This window comes from Peromyscus leucopus, chromosome 4 (assembly GCF_004664715.2).
Source record: "Peromyscus leucopus breed LL Stock chromosome 4, UCI_PerLeu_2.1, whole genome shotgun sequence".
Lineage (NCBI taxonomy): Eukaryota > Metazoa > Chordata > Mammalia > Rodentia > Cricetidae > Peromyscus > Peromyscus leucopus.
The window spans coordinates 119,673,813-119,692,729 of NC_051066.1; the positions used below are offsets into that span (position 1 = coordinate 119,673,813).

At 40.7% G+C, this 18,917-nt stretch overlaps 1 protein-coding gene across 1 annotated transcript; it reads left to right on the forward strand.

The window, feature by feature from the left end:
• The first annotated feature begins 237 nt into the window (after window positions 1–237).
• On the forward strand, window positions 238–18,711 carry LOC114703583 (60S ribosomal protein L6-like). The gene is given in 5 exon segments (XM_037204458.1): window positions 238–486; window positions 488–846; window positions 2,597–2,663; window positions 17,510–17,567; window positions 18,572–18,711. Coding segments are annotated over 5 exon segments (873 nt in total).
• The last annotated feature ends 206 nt before the right edge of the window (window positions 18,712–18,917 follow it).

Below are 18,917 nucleotides of genomic sequence, written 5' to 3' on the forward strand. Positions count from 1 at the left end.
TTAGTCTTCACTGGCCATGACTTCTAGACCAAGGCTTTACAGAAGGTGAGAAGTTCGCCAGGAAAATATTGGGGAAAAGATTCTCACCCAAAGAAACATCAGTACAAAATCACGGGAAAGTAAAGGCAGAGAGGGCTAAAGTGCAGTCTTGTCCCAGACCTCACCCTTGGAACAGGGGAGACTATAGTTCAACTCTGAGACATAAGAATGGACAAGTACTCTTTCCCTTCTTGCAAGATGGCAGGTAAAAAGGGCAAAAAGCCTGACACAAAAGAGAAGAAACCTGCAGCCAAGAAGACTGGCGGTGATGCCCCTGCCGCTGGTGCTGGTGACGGTGCCGCCAAAAAGGGTGACCCTAATAAAAAGACCGAGAAGGGGAAGTCCCACTGCAGCCAGAACCCTGTCCTGGTTAGAGGAATTGGCAGGTACTCCCGATCTGCTATGTATTCCAGAAAGGACTTGTGCAAAAGAAAGTACTCAGCTGCAAAAAACCAAGGTTGAAAAGAAGAAAAAGGAGAAGGTCCTTGCTACTGTCACAAAACCGGTTGGTGGTGACAAGAACGGCGGTACCCGGGTGGTAAAGCTTCCAAAAATGCCCAGGTATTATCCTACCGAAGATGTGCCTAGGAAGCTGCTGAGCCATGGCAAAAAGCCCTTCAGTCAGCACGTGAGAAGGCTTCAGGCCAGCATCACTCCTGGGGCAGTCCTGATTATCCTCACTGGGCACCACAGGGGCAAGAGAGTGGTTTTCCTGAAGCAGCTCCAGTACTCCGAGTCAGCCAGATCCCACGAGCCTGAGGTGGTCTGTGCTTCCTCAGACAATTCTGGCAGAATTCTTGGAAGATGGTCAGTTTGGAAGAGCAGGTCCTCTTGGCTCACCCCATCCCCTGTCTCTAACACAGAGCTAATCAGGAGGTGGCTGCAATTGCTGTATTTGTTTATCTGTGAATCCCATCAACATAGGAAATAAACAATCATATTATGGGTCAATGGGGTGCAGTGTTTTTCAGGTAGGCCCATTGGCAATATAAAATTGTGCTTTTATTTGAAGTTAATTTCCAGTTGGCTGAATTTATGAAGCCTTTGATACCTCCTGGTGGTTTGAACACAGCCTGCCTCTTTGTTTTTCCCTAGCCCTGAGAAGGCTTGACTAGATTGTTGATTAAGAACTATTCAGCAGCTGCCTGCAAGTGTCTCGCTGATAACATTCCTCTTATTAATTCACCTCTGGCTCGACCCTCCAGGCAGATGTTGCCAGATACAGTCTTGAGCCTGAAGAGTCTTGTGGGCTTAAAGTCCAAAGCAAAGACAAGGAGATTCAAAATACAGTCGTGTCCCAGACTTCACCCCTTCTTGAGGCAATTTCCAGCACACTGGTTCCCTTGACAGTTCGGTGAAGTGTGTAGGAGGCTGTATGGGGAACACTGTGTGTTCCTAGTTTGGAAGAAAAAGTAGATCAAGTTTCTGTGTGATTTTGCAGTGATTTAAGAGCTAACCTACTGTGAAGGGGGAAGGGTGCATGGGATGGTGTCTTCACAGCTGGAATAGTCCCTGAAGCAAGTGCTGGCACAAAAAAGATCTAGATGGGGAAGTCCTAACCTTGACATTTCCTTGTCGGTAACATTGTACCACCTATCTCTACCTACACTGTAAGTCTGAGGCTCCTGGGAGTGTGCCTTAGTGTGATCAGCAACAGAAACACAGAAGTGGAGAGGGAAATTCCAGTGCCCTAAGGTGCTTCTCCCTACTTGCTTGCATCAGAGCTGTCCAAGGTACTAAAGATCGAGCACTGACAAAATACTGTGCCCTGCAAACTAGTAAACTTCAGAAAATGAAAGAGCCTGGACCAAGTGACCAACCCCTTCAGGAGAAATGTCACATATGTCAGATGACTCCAAAAGTGTTCCTCTCTCTCTCTCTCTCTCTTTCTCTCTCTCCACATTGCTTGCTCTCTACCACCCCTGTCTTTAGCCGTCATCTAGGGAAGCATTAGCAAGAATGATGCAGACAAAATACTTACATATTGGAAGATCATCTCTTGAGTACTCTGTAATTGTCATGTGAGTACTCATTAGACTGATAGATAGATAATGAGAGACTACAGGGAAGAAATGACCTATTCCAGATAAGGCTGTTCTTGACAGGCTGAAGCTTACTCAATTTAGCTGCTGATTGCAGACACATGAACCAGCCTGACTGAAACCAGAGCATACTTTGGGCTGAGTCTGTCCCAAAATGCCAACCCACCGAATCATAAAGTGAATAAATGGCTGAGGCTCACAAGGTTGGAGTATTTATTACAAAGCAAAGAAACCCAAAACACTGGGTTGCTGCAAAAAGCTAGAGATGTGGTCTGCTCACCAACAGCACTGTGCTCCCACATAATAACCATTCAGTGGATGGTGCCTGTCACCTCCTCTGTGGAGAGAGAGACACGCTAAAGAAGTAATGATAACTGCTGCCTCCATCACTGTCCTTCACTCTAGGAGCAAACCTGCCTGTATAAAATGACAAGAAAACAATCTGAATCACTGTCTATAGATGAAAAGCTACTCGCTACTGATACTTGAATATTCTCACTGAGCTCTCTTCACAGCTTGTTCCTGGAGAACAGAAATGAAGATTACATGGAGAACCTTGTTCTGACCCCTAAGATGAAGTGGGTAGGTTTGATTTCTTGTTACCAAGGTAACCTCTCCCAATAAACCTTGAAGAGATAATTACTCTGCGTGAAGACTGTTCACAGACAATGCATTTACATGAGGAACAACAGACACACAGAGCCCCTTGATCTGACATTCAACCATTCAGTACATAAGTACTTGTCTGCAAATAATCAGAACCAGTTTGGAGGACTCAAACCTCAACATATAAGAAAGATTTTAAAGCTGAAAGCATGTTTTTAAAAACTTTTCCAGCTTTCCCATTTTATAAACCATGAAAGAGAAACCACAGAAAAACTGAACAATAACACCAGTGTCTCCGAGCATAATAACAGCAGATCTGGAACTAAAAATTGGACCTCCTTCAGGGTGTACTCAGGAGCAAGAAGTTCTGGGATAACATTGCTCAGGGGAGCAATCATAGAAAGCAGTAATGTACTGTACATTTTAAAAAGCTAGAAGAAAGATTTTACACAAAAAAAATAAATATTCAAGGAGATGGGATGTGTGATACAATTGAAACATTATACAATTGTGCATGTCATGAATACAAATGGTGTTCCCATTAATATGTACAATATCAAAAGTTGAAGAGTGAAAGATTAAAAATAGGTATGTAGCTAGATAGATGATAGATATACTGGCGGGCACAAAGATGATAGATGATAGATAGATAGATAGATAGATAGATAGATAGATAGATAGATAGATAGATAGATACTGACAAATAGATCTCTTAATGTGTAATCTAATACTCTCCTTCTGGCTATCAGCCACTGAGGCAGAATGTATTTTTTAAATGAATTCTTTTTCATTCTTTAAGTTAGCAATTAATAATTTACATTAGTTCAAAAATACAGAGATGTATAAAGTGGGTGCGATGTAGTCCAACAATAACCATGGTAAACTTTTCATATGTATCTTTCTAATCTCATTTCTTTTTTCTTTTAATTCTATGTGTATTTTATATCATGTGTCTTAATCCCATTAATTTCTCCATTCCTTCACATCCACCCTCTGCCCCTGCACTCCTCTCCAAATAAAACAAAATTTAAGAGAAAAAGTTAAAAAAAAAAAAGGACAACTGTCCCCCACCCATGCTGCCACAAGACAGATGGGTAATGGGGGCATCTCTCCCATGCTCACAACTTGGGGGCTGGCTCACTCCTACCTCTGCTAACAGGGTTGGCTCTATTGGGCTGCCCTGGTAAGGTACAGGGCCTGCTCTCCAGAGTGGTAGGGGTCAGGGATTGCTAATCCCATTTCTACAGGCACATTTATACTGTTTTTATCTGCATACAAATTGCTATAATTCATCATAGCATTTTTAAAATAAATTTTTATTTTATTGTTCCTTTTCTCCCCTCTTTTCCCCATGCCTTTTCCACCCTTAGTGCCTTCTCACCCCAAGTAGCATCAGATCTAATTTCATATCATTCACGATTTTTCTCCCTCCCTCCCATGATTCACCTCTCCTGGTCTCCTATCTAGCTTCACAGCCTGTACTTATTATCACATTCCCTTATTTACATAGATGCAAATGCTGTGTGTGTATTACATATGCATGTGACCAAGGTATACTCACATCTCTCTCTCTCTCTCTCTCTCTCTCTCTCTCTATATATATATATATATATATATATATATATATATATATATATATATATTTCTCTCTGTGTGTTGTATGTGTGTGCAGTATGTGTGCAGTGTATGCTCACACATGTGTTAAAATGCACACAACTCATGAGAACGCACAGAGGCTAAAGGAGGATGTCAGCATCCTGCTCTGTCACTTTCAACTTTATTTCTTTACTTCCTGAAGATGACATCTCTCAGTGAACCTAGAGTTATGAGCCCCAGAGATCATCCTTCCTCCATCTTCCACAGTGCTGGGATTAAAGGAGAACAAACAGCCACACATGGCTTTTTACTTAAGTGCACAGCAAGCACTCTTAACTGCTAAACCATGTTTTCAGTCCCAATTCTTTATAATTGAAATAGATTCTGTAATTTGCTTGTATCACATTTTCTTTATTCATTGGTTGATGGGCATCTCGGCTGATGTCATAACAGCTCATGCAAACAGTATTGCAATAAACATGGGCTTTCAGGTGTCTTTATTCTGTGGTTTCTGAATACTTTCTGCTCAGGAGAGATATAGCTGCAACATGTGGCAGTTTCTGTAGTGACCATTTATTTACTTTGCTAATATTATGTAGCACCTCCTATCCAACATCTTGGTCATTATTGTTTGTTTGTTTGTTTGTTTGCTCTACTGATCACAGACATTCTTACTAGGGTAACACAAAGTCTTGGTATGGTTAGTCTTGGTGTGGTTTGGATTTGTGTTTTCTGTATATTAAAGATGTTAATAGTTTTTTATGTGTTCATCAATCACATGTGTCTTCTCTTTTGAGAAGTGTCTTCTCTGTTCATGTGCCCATCCATTGATTAGATTGCTTGTTCTTTCAGAATGTGATTTTAGTTCTCTGTTGGTTATGAGCATTCTACAAGGTCATCTCTTCATTCTATTCTCTTGACATTCACGTCATTATTGTATTGATATATTTTCCCATAGTGATCACTTTTATACCCACAGATTCTATGACCTTCACTTTCAAACCTTGAACAACTATGACAACTCTTACTTAAAACATTAATTTCAGTTTTCTCCAGACACAATTCTGTGAATACTCACACACACACACACACACACACACACACACACACACACACACCAGCCTAAGAAACAAAAATCACTCACAACTCATGACTCTTAGATATCATGAAATTTCCTCAGCATTATTTACAATGAAAGAAATGTGTAGATGTAATGGTCTTATTGAATAAGAAACATTGAGTCAAATGCAGAGTTAAAAGCCCAAGAGGTCAGAGCAGTAGCTAAGAGCTGAGACTAAAACTGCCTTATCACCCGTTGCCACTGACATCCTTCCCCTGAGAAAGAGAGCTACTTCCTGTGTATGTCTTTTTATTGACTTTCTGTTCTGCCTTCTCATTGGTCGTAAACCCAACAAAATGACCTCCTCATCACTGTCTGTCTATATAGACCTCCAGGTCTTCTATGGTTGATATTGAGATTAAAGGTGTGTGTCTCCATGCTGGTGGTGTCCTTGAACACACAGAGATCTGCCTGTCATGTGATTGGGATTAAGGGCGTGTGCTACCACTGCCAGACTTCTGCTATAGCTTGCTATTAGCTCTGACCCTCAAGTAACTTTATTTATTAACATACAAATAAAATCACATTTCAGCACAAATAAAATATTACCATAGAAATATATATATTAAAATTGCCTTTTCTGATTTTCTCTTACTAAAATATAAAAGGTTGGAAAGCTGTGTAACACATTGCATTGGAGAGTAGGTAGAACATGGTGAAATGAGTTCTCTCATGTACTTCTGGTGTGATAGAAAGTAGGCACAATCTCTGTGGAGAAAAATCTGCCAAAATTGATTCAATTACAGGTGCACTTGTCTTTCAGTTTACCAAGAACTTTCTAATTCTAAAAAGAGCACTCAAATTTATCTCCCCAAGTACAAAATGATATGTGCTTACAATTAATGACTACATCATAGTTTCTGATCAGGGAAGACTGGAAACATCCATAACTAGGAAATCAGAGGCTTAGCTAGGGAGCACAAATGTTACAAAAGCATGGGGCCAAAGAATGAGGCCTTTCTGTGATGATGGAAGACAAGGTCCTCTGTCATTCGGCTCTTGGGTGCCATGGGAACTGACACCCTTGAACAGGTAGTAACTTGGGCCAAAGTTTAGGTAAATCACACTTAGTAGCAAATAAACTGTCTTGTCATCTGGTCTAGGCAATCTGCTTCCCCTGAGGATGCTCCTTTAGATAGTTATTTCTTTATTGAGAAGGCTGGGCAAATTCAACACCACTTAGATGATAATAATGTTAGAATCTATGGTATCATATCATATGACTTTTAATCTCTAGAATAGCACTTATATTTGGCCTTCTATAAGCAAACCCTTTGACTTAACTCCAAAATAAGCCTACAGGGCTCCAATTAAATGATACTATTGAAAACAGAGGGCAATTACTATCATCATCATCATCGTGTGGATTTTATACAGAGATGTTCTCCTATGAGATGAGATGAGCAGATGAAACAGGGTTGCCTAACATTTATGTCTAATTATGTCCTAGGGAAGAGGAAAGCATTCTCCTCAGTGCTTCTCATGGCTACCTCTAGATGTTTTCCGGAAGACCCTGACCTTTAAAGGGCAATGCAATAAGAGTGCTGTTATAAGCAGAGTCCAAAGGGCCAAAGCCAGCTACTGCCAGCTTTGCTCTGCAACAGCTCCTGAACCAGACCCAATGCTGCTCTCTCCTCCTTGTCACTCACCTCCTGTGATAGAGGACTTGATGTCTTCTCTACTCCACTAGAAATGTAGGATGAAATGATGGCAGCACTCAGCCACCTGCTCAGAGCTTTAGGAGTGTTGGTGACTGCTCCATTTGATTTACACATTTACCTCCCTCTGTGTATCTGTAAATTTCTGAACTCAAGAAACCCCAACCCAAGATTTCCAAGATGAATTTGCACATCAACTTTTCAAGCCACTCAATATCATCCTACATTGTTGTCAACATCCCTTCCATGGCTCCTTAGCCTTCTCCTCCATTCATTGAAAGCAAATTTCAGTGGTTATCTGCCTAGAAAATCTCCCTGACCTGTCCACAGCTGGCAGAACCAGAGTCTTTGGAAGCAGCCCACAACTAGTGACAAACATGGAGCAGGTTGTTAAAAGCCTCAGTTTCTCATCCTTCATTGGTAGTGACTTAGACAGTTTCTACACAGTCTCCTGGAGTTCTCCAGCTGCACTACATCCCATTTCTCCAAAAGGAAAATGTGCCAGGTCCCAGACAGGGTAGCAGAGGTTTATGGTGATATTTTATTTGTACTGAAATGTGATTTTATTTGTATGTTAATAAATAAAGTTGCCTGGGGGTCAGAGCTAATAGCAAGCTATAGCAGAAGCTGGGTAGTGGTGGTGTATGCCTTTAATCCCAGCACTTGGGAGGCAGAGCTAGGCAGATCTCTGTGTGTTCAAGGATACAGCCAGCATGAAGACACACACCTTTAATCTCAATACCAACCATAGAAGACCTGGAGGTCTGTATAGATGGGCAGTGATGAGGAGGTCACGTGGCTGGGTTTACAACCAATGAGAAGGCAGAATAGAAAGTTAATAAAAAGGACAAACACACAGGATGTAGGTCTCTTGCTGAGGAGGACAGCAGTGGCAGTGAAGGGTAAGGTTTTTAGCTCTTAGCTCTGACCTCTTGGGCTTTCATCTCTGCATTGGCTCTGTGTTTCTTATTTAACAAGACGGTTACATCTACAGGTTAATAGGACAGAAATGGGTTTCCTTTTTTCCATATAAGACATTAGGATAAACTCTAGTCAATAATACATGCATCACACAATAGTAGATTTAAAAGATTTGTTTAAACCTGCTGGTTAAAAATATTGGGGAATTCTTTAAACAGTAAAATTTTTTAAGCCAGAGATGAAGGAAAACAAAAACAATATTAGACCTAGAGTTTAGAGTTTTAGTGAGATATAGAGCAGGAGATAGAAAACAAAACTTGAACATTAAGTAGGAGGTCTTGATAAAAGATCAAACATGAAGCTAAGATCTGCTGCAGCTTATACTCTCACATGTAGACTAAGGGAACCATATAAAAGACTGATCCACTCACATTCCTTGTCTTGGTTTTGGTAACAGAAAGAATCTTAATAATAATGACAAAAATTTCAACAATCTTACTTAAAAATCTAATATCATAACCACTATCAAACATCAGGGACATAATTTACTTTACCCATGTGTTCTGAAATACACCAAACTTTGACTTGTAGATGAAAGTGTTCTAAAGTTAGAAGTACTCCCGCAGTTGGCAGAAACAAAGGCACATTCTTTTGGGAAGCCTGTCAAAACATTCCAGAGATGATGCCTAAGAAAATAAAGCTCACAATCAAATACAGTCACAGGTCACTTAATGATGAGACTCATTCTGAGAAACGCACCATTAGACAATTTCATGTTGTAAAAGCATTAGGCTGTCTTTGCTAAGACCTAGAATATAATAGTCAATCATATGATGTGGCTTTAAAATGTAATCAAGACAAGTAGTAAACCTGCAAGGCTGCTGCAAGCATACAGCTCACTACTTGACAGTAGACTTTTTAATAACCTGGAATATCCATTAAAACAGCAATAAAAATAGTATAGTAAATATACAAATGGGTAACATATCCAATTTTTGTTTTATTTTTTCAAGACAGGATTTCTCTCTGTAGCTCTGGCTATTCTAGAACTCACAGTGTAGACAACAATGGCCTCAGATATACAGAGATCCACCTGCTTCTGCCTCCTGAGAGCTGGAGTTACAGGCATGTGCTTGTACACCTATTTCTTTATAGGGTATTATGAGTGGCACATAATTGCACTGCTATACTTTTATACACTGGCAGGTTGGTGTAGTTACACCATCATCTTCCTGAACATGTGGATAATGCATGTGCTATGAGATCTCAATGGCTGTGATGTCACTAGGCAATGTGAGGTTTCTGCTTCACTATAATCTTATCATATTGTGTGTAGTTCATCACTGACTAGAATGTCATGTATCACATGACTATCACAAAACACATAAGAAGCATGGTGCTGTGAGTGATAATGAGCAAAAAGATCACATAAGATAAGATACTCAGAGAGGCAAGAATTACGGATACTGACATTACCACAAACAATACAAGATAAATGGGTTTTATGAGTGGATGGCTGTAATGGATGATGAAGGACTGGAACACACTCAAAGTTGGCCAATGACTTTTTATCAAAAGAACAATAGAGAAACTGTGAGGAAACTGTCATATAAAATTAGGAATTCAATGGATGGAAGAAATGGCAGATTTGACACATCAGAGATGACAGTTCAGGAATAGGCACACTGACCTGAAACCAGGGCCCAGAGATGGACAGAAGAGTACAGGCAGAGAGAAGATACGGTAATACACAGTGAGAGGTCAAACAGAATGAGCAAGATGCAGAGGAAAAATGGTTAGAAACTACAACCAAACTAATAACCACTGAGAACTTCCCAGAATAGTGAAAGAATTCATCCTCAGATTGTAAATAAGAACATGTATGTGTGGAGATAACCTAGAAAAACTGCATTTTTCCCATGCCTCCTAAGAAAGCTCTTAGAAACAACTAGAAAAAAGCAAATGACCACCAGCACCTCTGTCAGCAACAGTGGAAGGAACAGGACTGTGTAATAAAGTTTCCAACGTGCCAAGAGAAAGACAAATGTCAGCACAGAGCTGATAAGCCATGAAAATGAGGGAAACGAAGTAAGACAAGCAATGTGGAGACATTCCTTTCAAAAAACTTCAGAAAGTTAAAAGGGAGACAAAACAGAGGTCTAGGAGCTCAAAGATGCAAGAAAGAATGGTGAGCAAGAAGAAAATTAGTTATGGTAAATGTGGGATGTTGAAAAGTAATGTTGAACAAAGAATCAATAACAATAGCATAGAAGTCAGAGAAGTTTAGGAATCAGTGGTAAAAACACTCTATGAAGCCGGGTGGTGGTGTCACACACCTGTAAGCCCAGCACTCAGGAGGCAGAGGCAGGTAGATCTCTGTGGTTTTTGAGGCAAGCCTAATCTACAGAGTGAGTTCTGGGATAGCCAAGGCTACACAGAAAAACCCTGTTTCAAAAAGAGAACAAAACCAACAACCACAAAAGAATAATCTATGATCCTAATTTGTTTAGAAGAAGCATAAAGGGGATCCTGAATATAGAGTCTGTTAAACTCATGTATACTATATGTGCTGCTTTTTAGGGCACATAAGGATGGCTTCTTGGAGTGGGGTGTTCATTTCTTGACTTCGATGTCAGCTAGAAAGAGGTTCATATTGTGAGCATCCAGGAGGTGCTGCACTGGTGACATGTATACAGTTCTCTGTGTAAATCCAGTAAACATTTACAACATGCAGAGGAAATGGATAGGGTGACCACTCAAATTATAGAAATAAGGTAAATGAATATGATATATAATTTCCAATAGAGAGCAGATAAAAGTGTGCTAGAGAGACACAGATGTGATTCAAAAGTCCAAAAATGCAGAGTAAAATAAGAGAAAATGCAAAAACAGTAAAATATAAAAGTGAACCTAAATATAGTTGCAATCACAAGCAATGTAAATTTTGGATAAAACTTTGCAACCTAGTGGTAGTTAGTGACTGTGGTAGTTTGAAGGAAAATGGCCCTCAAAGGGAGTGTCACTATTAGGAGGTATGGTTTTGTTGGAATAGGTATGGCTTTGTTGGAGGAAGTGTGTCACTGTGAGGATGGGCTTTGAGGTCTCCTATGCTCAAGCTTAGTGTGACACTCAGTCTACTTCCTGTTGCCTACAGATGTGTCAAATCTGCCATTTCTTCCATCCATTGAATTCCTAATTTTATATGACAGTTTCCTCACAGGCTCTCTATTGTTCTTTTTATAAAGTCATTGGCCAACTTTGAGTGTGTTCCAGTCCTTCATCATCCCTTATAGCCATCCACTTATAAATGATGATAATGGACTTAATCTCTGAACTGTAAGTAAGCCACCACAGTTAAATGTTTTCTTTTTAAGAGTTACCATAGTCAGGGTGTCTCTTCACAGAAATAGAAACCCTAACTAAGACAGAAGTTGGTACCAGGTATTGGTGGGGTATTGCTCTGTTAGACCTGATCATGCTTTTGTTTGAAGAAATATGGACCTTAGGACTGTTGATTAGTATAGCAGTTGAATGCTTTAAGTGATGCTTATGGGCCATACAAGTAGGAACATGGAAGACAGTGGTGCTGAGTCATTTGAACTGTGAGTGTCTGGCTCAAGAGGTTTCAGGAGAATTTTAGTATGTTGCCTAGGGATCTTTCTTGTGATATTTTGGTGAAGAATTTGGCTGTATTTTGCCTTTGTCCAAAAAGTTTGCCTGAGGCTAAAGTGAAGAGTTTTGGATTATTGGCAGAGGAAATCTCAAAACAGCCTATTATAGACTCTGTTTTGTGGTTATTAGTAGCAACTCTAATAAAGTTTTTTTTTTTTTTAATGAAAAGGAGAAAGCTGAGCAAGGTAAAGTACAAAATGTAAAATTTAAGGAGAAAAGGAGCACCAAAAGGTTGAAAAGAGCTGAATCCAGTGTTCCAGGAGATAAACAGATTAAGAAGTGGAATAAAGGGAGTGGTGACTTTAGGGTAAGATCCCAGCTAGCTAAGTTTCTATCTTGTGAAAAAACGAATTAAAGAAAAGCCTAAAGCTGAGTATGGTGGTGCACACTTTACAAACAGCACTTGGAAGGCAGAGGCTTGTGGATCTCTGAGTTTGAGACCAGCCTGGTCTACAGAGCAAATTCCAGAACAGCCGAGCTTAAGCAGTGAAAGACAGAAAGCTGGTGAGGGTGCAACTGAACAAGGGGACCTTGTTCCAGCCCCAGTAAGCAGCAGAACTTGGCAGCTTCAACTGCATGGTCCTGGATTCAGAATCAAGGTTAGAAGAAACAGATTGTAAAATCTACCTCTGCCACTAAAGAAAGCCACTGAGGCTAGGCATGTGTCAAGGGTGTCCCTGAATGGATGCTTAGAGACACCATTATGTGAAGCTGTAAAGTTGAAGCCTGAATTGCCTTGGCAACCCCAAGATGTTGGAGATACCAGAGCCATGGGATATCTGCTGAGGAAAGCTGCTAACAGGGAGTGGAACCAGCCCAAGAGAGACAAGTACATTGCAGTCAATAGAGCTAAAAGGAGTTGGAGATCTGAAGAGAGCTTTGACATCAAACATGGAGATACAGAGTTTGGAGTTTGCTCAGCTGGTTTTCAGTCTCACTTTGATTCAGTATTTCCTCACTATGTTCCCTTCCCTACATTTTTGAATGGTAATGACCTGTGCCTTATATGTTGGAAGTATGTGATTTTTTTTTTAATTTTGCTTTTTATAGGCATTTACCTTTAAGAGATAGCATGAATCTCAGAAAGACTTTGAACTTTTAGACATTGTTGAGAGTGCGATAGACTATGGGGACTTTTGCAAATGGACTGAATGCATTTTTGCTTTATGATATGACTATAAGCCGTTGGGGACAAGAGAGTGAAAGGTGGTAGTTTAAAGAAACATGGCCCTCAAAATGAGTGGCACTATTAGGAGGTGTGGTTTTGTTGGAGTAGATTTGACCTTGTTGGAGGAAGTGTGTCACTGTGAGGATGGGTTTTGAGGTCTCCTGTGCTCAAGCTTAGTGTGACACAGTCTACTTCCTGTTGCCTACATATCAACATGCAGCAGCTACCTCTATAATACCATGTCTGTCCTCATGCTGCCATGTCCCACCATGGTGATAATGGACTGAACCTCTGAACTATAAACAAGCCACCACAATTAAATGTTTTCTTTGTAAGAGTTGCCATGGTCATGGTGTCTCTTTGCAGCAATAGAAACCCTAATAAGACAGTGGCTGCTGGGGGAGGAGAAGCCACTGTCTTCAGTGGTGTAGACACCAATGACTCGTCCATGCTCCAGTGGGTAGCTATCTATTCATCCTTGTGTGAGTGATACTGGTTAAACTTAGTGAGCCACAAATCAAAAATAAAAAAGAAAACATGAAAGTGGGAGAGAGGTTTGTTGGGAGGAGGGGGAGTTGTTAGAGAAAGGGAACAATAAGACAGCATGGGGATGTGATCAGAACATACTAAATACATGTATGAAATTGTCAAAGAAAAAAATTTAATTGTAGCCTTCAATCATTCAAATGTCCAAGAAATAACATTTGTAAACACTTAATAAATGATGAGATATTATGCAAATACTAGCTAAAAGTTATGGTATGTGTATTCCTTTAATCAGAGTACTCTGGAGGCAGAGGCAGACTGTGACTTCTGGGACACCCTGGTCTATAGAGTGAGTCCTAGGATAGCCAGGACTACATAGTGAGACTGTCTCAAATAAGCAGAGGCAGAGGCAGTCTATGATTCTGGGACAGCCTGGTCTACATTGTGAGTCCTAGGACAGCCAGAGATATGTAGTAAGACTTTGTCTCAAATAAGCTAAAATTTAGCTAATGAAGGAAAATTGGTGGGCATGTATTAATATTTAACAAAACAGAGTTTAAGGAAAAATCATTATTTATGACAAAATGAGTCACTAAGAAACTGGTAAAGCTTTCTATTCACAAAAGCAGAGTCAAGAAACTAAATTTACATGATATTAATAACATGATTTTTGAAATAAGTTCATTTGTCAGAAGACCAGAAAAAAAAATGACAAATTTACAATTTGCATGAAGATGTTTAGCTCTCTTTTCTCTGCCATTAAATGATCAAGAAGATGAAAAATAATAAAAGTAGAATAAAGAGGATTCAGACAACAGAAGGAACCAGATGCTTCTTTAAAAACTGCCATCCCTAAGAGAAGCAAAAACCATTTAAAAATAAGCCCTCCAGTGCCTGAGATAATGAGGACACCTACACATCTCTAAATTAATTTTTTTCAGAATATCCTTAAATAAAACCAAACCAAGCCTTCCTTTTTTTAAAACTCTAAAACATAATATGCTCAAATAGAATTGCAAAGTCTCAAGTAAAGTGTGACTGACCCTCATCATCCCTGTCCCAGACCAACAGATGCTCTGTACAGTTTACGATCATCTTGGGTCTCCTTTGTGTCAAGTTCAAATCAAGGACTGTTTCTAATGACTCCAAATTCTAAGAACCAGGTGCACCACAGATGATGACAACCCTTTGGTGAAGCAGCCCTCTCCACTCTGCTTTAACAGTTGGAAAATAACAGGTCTGGAATTATAGAAGAAAACACATTTATGTTTCTCTTTTGGTAGCCTGCAGAGTACCTTCCCATGACCAAGAGACTAGAAAGTGGGCACGAAGGTTCTATGTAGGTACCAGCTTGACCTCTCATGTTCAATGAGTTGTATGGGTATTATCTTCAGCAATGGAGCCCTGCTGTCAGTTTGTAGTGTTTGTAGAAAGCAACCTATTGTCTTGGAAACAACCTGTGTTGTTTAGGGATTTCCAAAGAATCCCTTTGGCCAAAGACTCAATTGGATGTAACCCCACTCCTGGTACTGGAAGCTTCATTTGGTGACAAGAGATGACCAGTTGGGACTCCATCTCTCTCATATGTAGACATCATTAGGATTGCCTTCACATACTTTAGAAAGTTTCCACTGCGCTAGGTTTCCATACCACCCCTCAAATGCCCTTCAATTCTAGTTGTCTTTCCCTGCATTCCCTCTTTCAGTCTTATCTCCTCTTTCCCACTCCACCTGATCCTCCTATTCCCATCCACCCACACACCCACACACCATCCACCCAGAAGATCTATTCTATTTCCCTCTCCCAGGTAGATCCATGTGTGCCCCCACCCAGTCCTTTCCTCTATACCTAACCTCTCTGGGTGTATATATCTTTTGCCTTGGTTATCATTTATTTAATGGCTAATATCCACATATAAGTGAATACATACCATATTTATCTTTCTGGCTCTGGGTTACCTCACTCAGAATCAGCAGTTCTCAACCTGTGAGTATGAACAAGTGGGTCTCTCATTCTTATGCTTTCTCTTGGGGCTCTGTTCCTTCTGTTGGTTTGCCTTGTCAAACTTCTATGTGATGGTTTTTTTTTCTTTTATCTTATATTTTTTATTATTATTAAGAAATTTTCTATTCACTTTACATACCAACCACAGATCCCCCCTCTTCCTACAGCCCTCCAGTTTTCCCCCAACCTACCTCCATTCCCACCTCCCCCAAATCAAGGTCTCCCATGAGGAGTCAGCAGAGCCTGGCACACTCAGCTGATGCAGGTCCAAGACCCTCTCCCCTGCCCCAAGGCTGTGTAAGGTGTCACACCCTAGGCACTGGGCTCCAAAAAGCCCACCCATACACCAGGGAAAGATCCCAATCCCCCTGCCCAGGGGCCCCCCAAACATTTCAAGCTAAACAACTGTCTCACATATCTAGAGGGCCTAGTCCAGTCCTATGTGGGCTCCACAGCTATTGGTCCACAGTTCATGGGTTTCCACCAGTGTGGCATGTCATCTCTGCACATTTCCCATCATGATCTCGATGTCACCTGCCCACAGAATCCCTCCTCTCTCTCATTGATTGGATTCCCAACAGCTTGACCTGTTGCCCGGCCATGGATCTCTGCATCCTCTTCCATCAGTAACTGAATGAAGGCTCTATGATGACAGTTAGGATATTCACTAATCTGGTCACCAGGGTAGACCAGTCCAGGCAGCCTTTCGACCATTGCCATTAGTCCTTGTGGATTCCTGGGAACTTCCCCAGCACCTTGCCTCTTCCTATTTCCATGAGGTCTTCATTTATCATGATATCTCTTTCCTTGCTCTCCCACTCTGTCCCTGTTCCAGCTCAAACCTCCCATTTTCTTATGTTCTCATCCTTATATTTTATTTTGTTAAAAGTAAATAATGTGTCCCTGTAATAAAAAAGAAAAGAAATTATAGAAGAAAATTCAGGACAGTCTAATTATTAAGATTGTAGGACAGTATTTCTGTCCAGTGAGGGACAAAACAATAACAGAGTAAACTTAAATGCTGCTTTAATTGATGAGAATTTCTCCGAAGTCTCTGCCTGAAACCTGGAAGCACAAACAGCATTTATAGATAAACTTTTAAGTGAAAGAAAAAAATATATATGATAAGACACGTGTGGATGGGGTCTTGGTGTTATCCCTTTAAAGGCATCAATGTGGATAGACTCGCCAGCTCCATATCAGGTGCTTGAGGCTCTGTCTTTGTCCTCTGCCTGACAGAAGCCCAGGGAGAGCTTTGGCAGTATTTGTCATCTTATGAGGCACTGAGAAGGTTCACTGACTTCTTTCGGGAAACTCTGAAGCATGCAAAGAAACTTGCCAATGGTCATTGTACTCATTTTGTATTATTTCCATAATAAATAACAATAAAAATAAGAGGTATAAGAATAAACATGGCCGGGCGGTGGTGGCTCACACCTTTAATCCCAGCACTCGGGAAGCAGAGGCAGGAAGATCTCTGTGAGTTCAAGGACAGCCTGGACTACCAAGTGAGCTCCAGGAAAAGGCGCAAAGCTACACAGAGAAACCCTGTCTCAAAAAACCAAAAAAAAAAAAAAAAAAAAAAGAAAAAAGAATAAACATATATGAAAGCTCTCTAAGTCAGGAACGCAACCTGGTTCTCTGTTATAGAATCTTGGCATTAGCAGGGCTGTGTTCTGTCTGGTGGCTCTGGGACAGCATCCATTTCCTTGCTTATCTTATCGCTGACAAAATTCAGACCTCTTTGATTGGGTGCCTGTTCTGTTCACCTGGGTAACCCAGAATATTCTCCCCTATCTCAACATCTGAACTTGAATCTCATCATCTAAGTTCTTTTTGCCATCCACAACAGAGGGCCTCTTACAAGTTCTAAGAATCAAGGCATAGACACTTTTTGGCATAAGGGGACCTTTATTCTGCTAACCTAGGTGCTAACCAGTTTATGTCTGAACTTTGGAGTCAAGTGACCACTTCTTGAAGCTGCAGAAAACCCATGCATGGAGAAGAGGTTAGTTTTGTATTCCCTGCAATCCCTGTCCTTTCTCTGCCAAGGTCTAAGTCATGAGAAAAGGAAAATTTAGATGATAGAGAATTTTGTACTAGGCCAAAAGACACTGCCCTCAGTGTCACGGCAAGTGGCTAAAGAAATTTTAGTTTCATCACGTCTCCTAAAAGGGCTTTCTCTCCTATATTCCAGCGAAGTAGAAAAGGTATTTATCTGCTCAACAGCAAAGACACTGCGGAAAAGAAGAGATGTAAGAAGGTGACCTGCAACACTTATATGAATAGCAGTAGATGGTGTGTGTGTGAGTGGGGGGAGGGGTCTAGCAGATTCTCAACCCTGTGAAACCAGCCTCTATGAAGAGCATCACATCATGTGCTGATAGACTCAATCTTACCTTGGATGCTAGTGCAAAGTCTTGGTATCCAGTGGACATTTTGAGAAGCAGACCATGAGGACAATTGAAGGCTGGATGTTTATAGAAAGTTCCTGCAACTGGAAGTACAGATGTTATATATGGAAGTAATTGCAGCTTAAATATGCTGTGGAGGAAAATCAGCTATAAAATGAATGAGTGGGCTTGCATCCACAGGAAAGTGCCAGAAAATATGTAACAACCTCAAAGTTGCCTGACCTGACGCAAGGGAGAGCTGGGATGTTCCCGTAGCCTCTCCCATCACTCATTTACTGAGTGACCTCCTCGAAGATGGTTAATACCCAAAAGTTTTTGGCCTGCATAGGAAGAGCAACCTTGAGGGAAACTACCCCTCACAGAAATGCAGAAAAAGGTATCTGAGCCTATCAGCCTCCAACTGCACAGGAAAGCTTTAAGCCAAACATGTGATGTACTTGAGGCCCAGAGTGGAGTGAAATGCTTGAGAGAAAATTTGTCATGTTACTGTCAAGCCCAAAGTCCTTTGTGGATCAAATATATCAATAAACTTCTAGAGTTCATAGAGATGCTGGAAATGAACTCTGGAAATGGAAAAGACATTTTCAAAGCAAAGAGACATGGTCAAGAGCATCCCAGTGACCTTCATGTCAAACGGAAGCAACAGAAAGCAACATGGTTCAAGAGCTCATTTACATGTTGTAAACAAGACTGTGTCATGGAGAATCACCATGGCACAGGAGGTGAACAAAACCTCTATAGAGAAGACCCAACAGAGACACATCTTACAGGATGCATGGGGTTAAGAGAAACCTTCCCGGTTATTTGTTTCTGTAACATCTTTTAGCTGTGACATTCAATTAAAGCCAGGAGAAGGAGTGAGAGAGAAACGTGTCAGCAGTGTGAGAAGAAGGAACATCTCTCTCCTAAGGTTCATCTCAATGTGACCATGGAGATGTCCTCACTGCTCGTGATGAATGCCATCGAAGAGCTTATACTCCTGTAGCCGAGACTGTCTCAGGGGATAGATCCTGTGGTGTTATTTCAGGGCTGAAATGGCTTTCTCAGCTCCCTTTCTTAATTTGCTAGAGACTAGCCCAGAAAAAAAATAATTAGAGTTGCTTCAATAATGTGTTTGCTTTACTAGTTTCAATTAAAGACAAGAATAGAATGGAAGAAAGAGAACGCATAACAGTGAAGAACTTGTCTTTA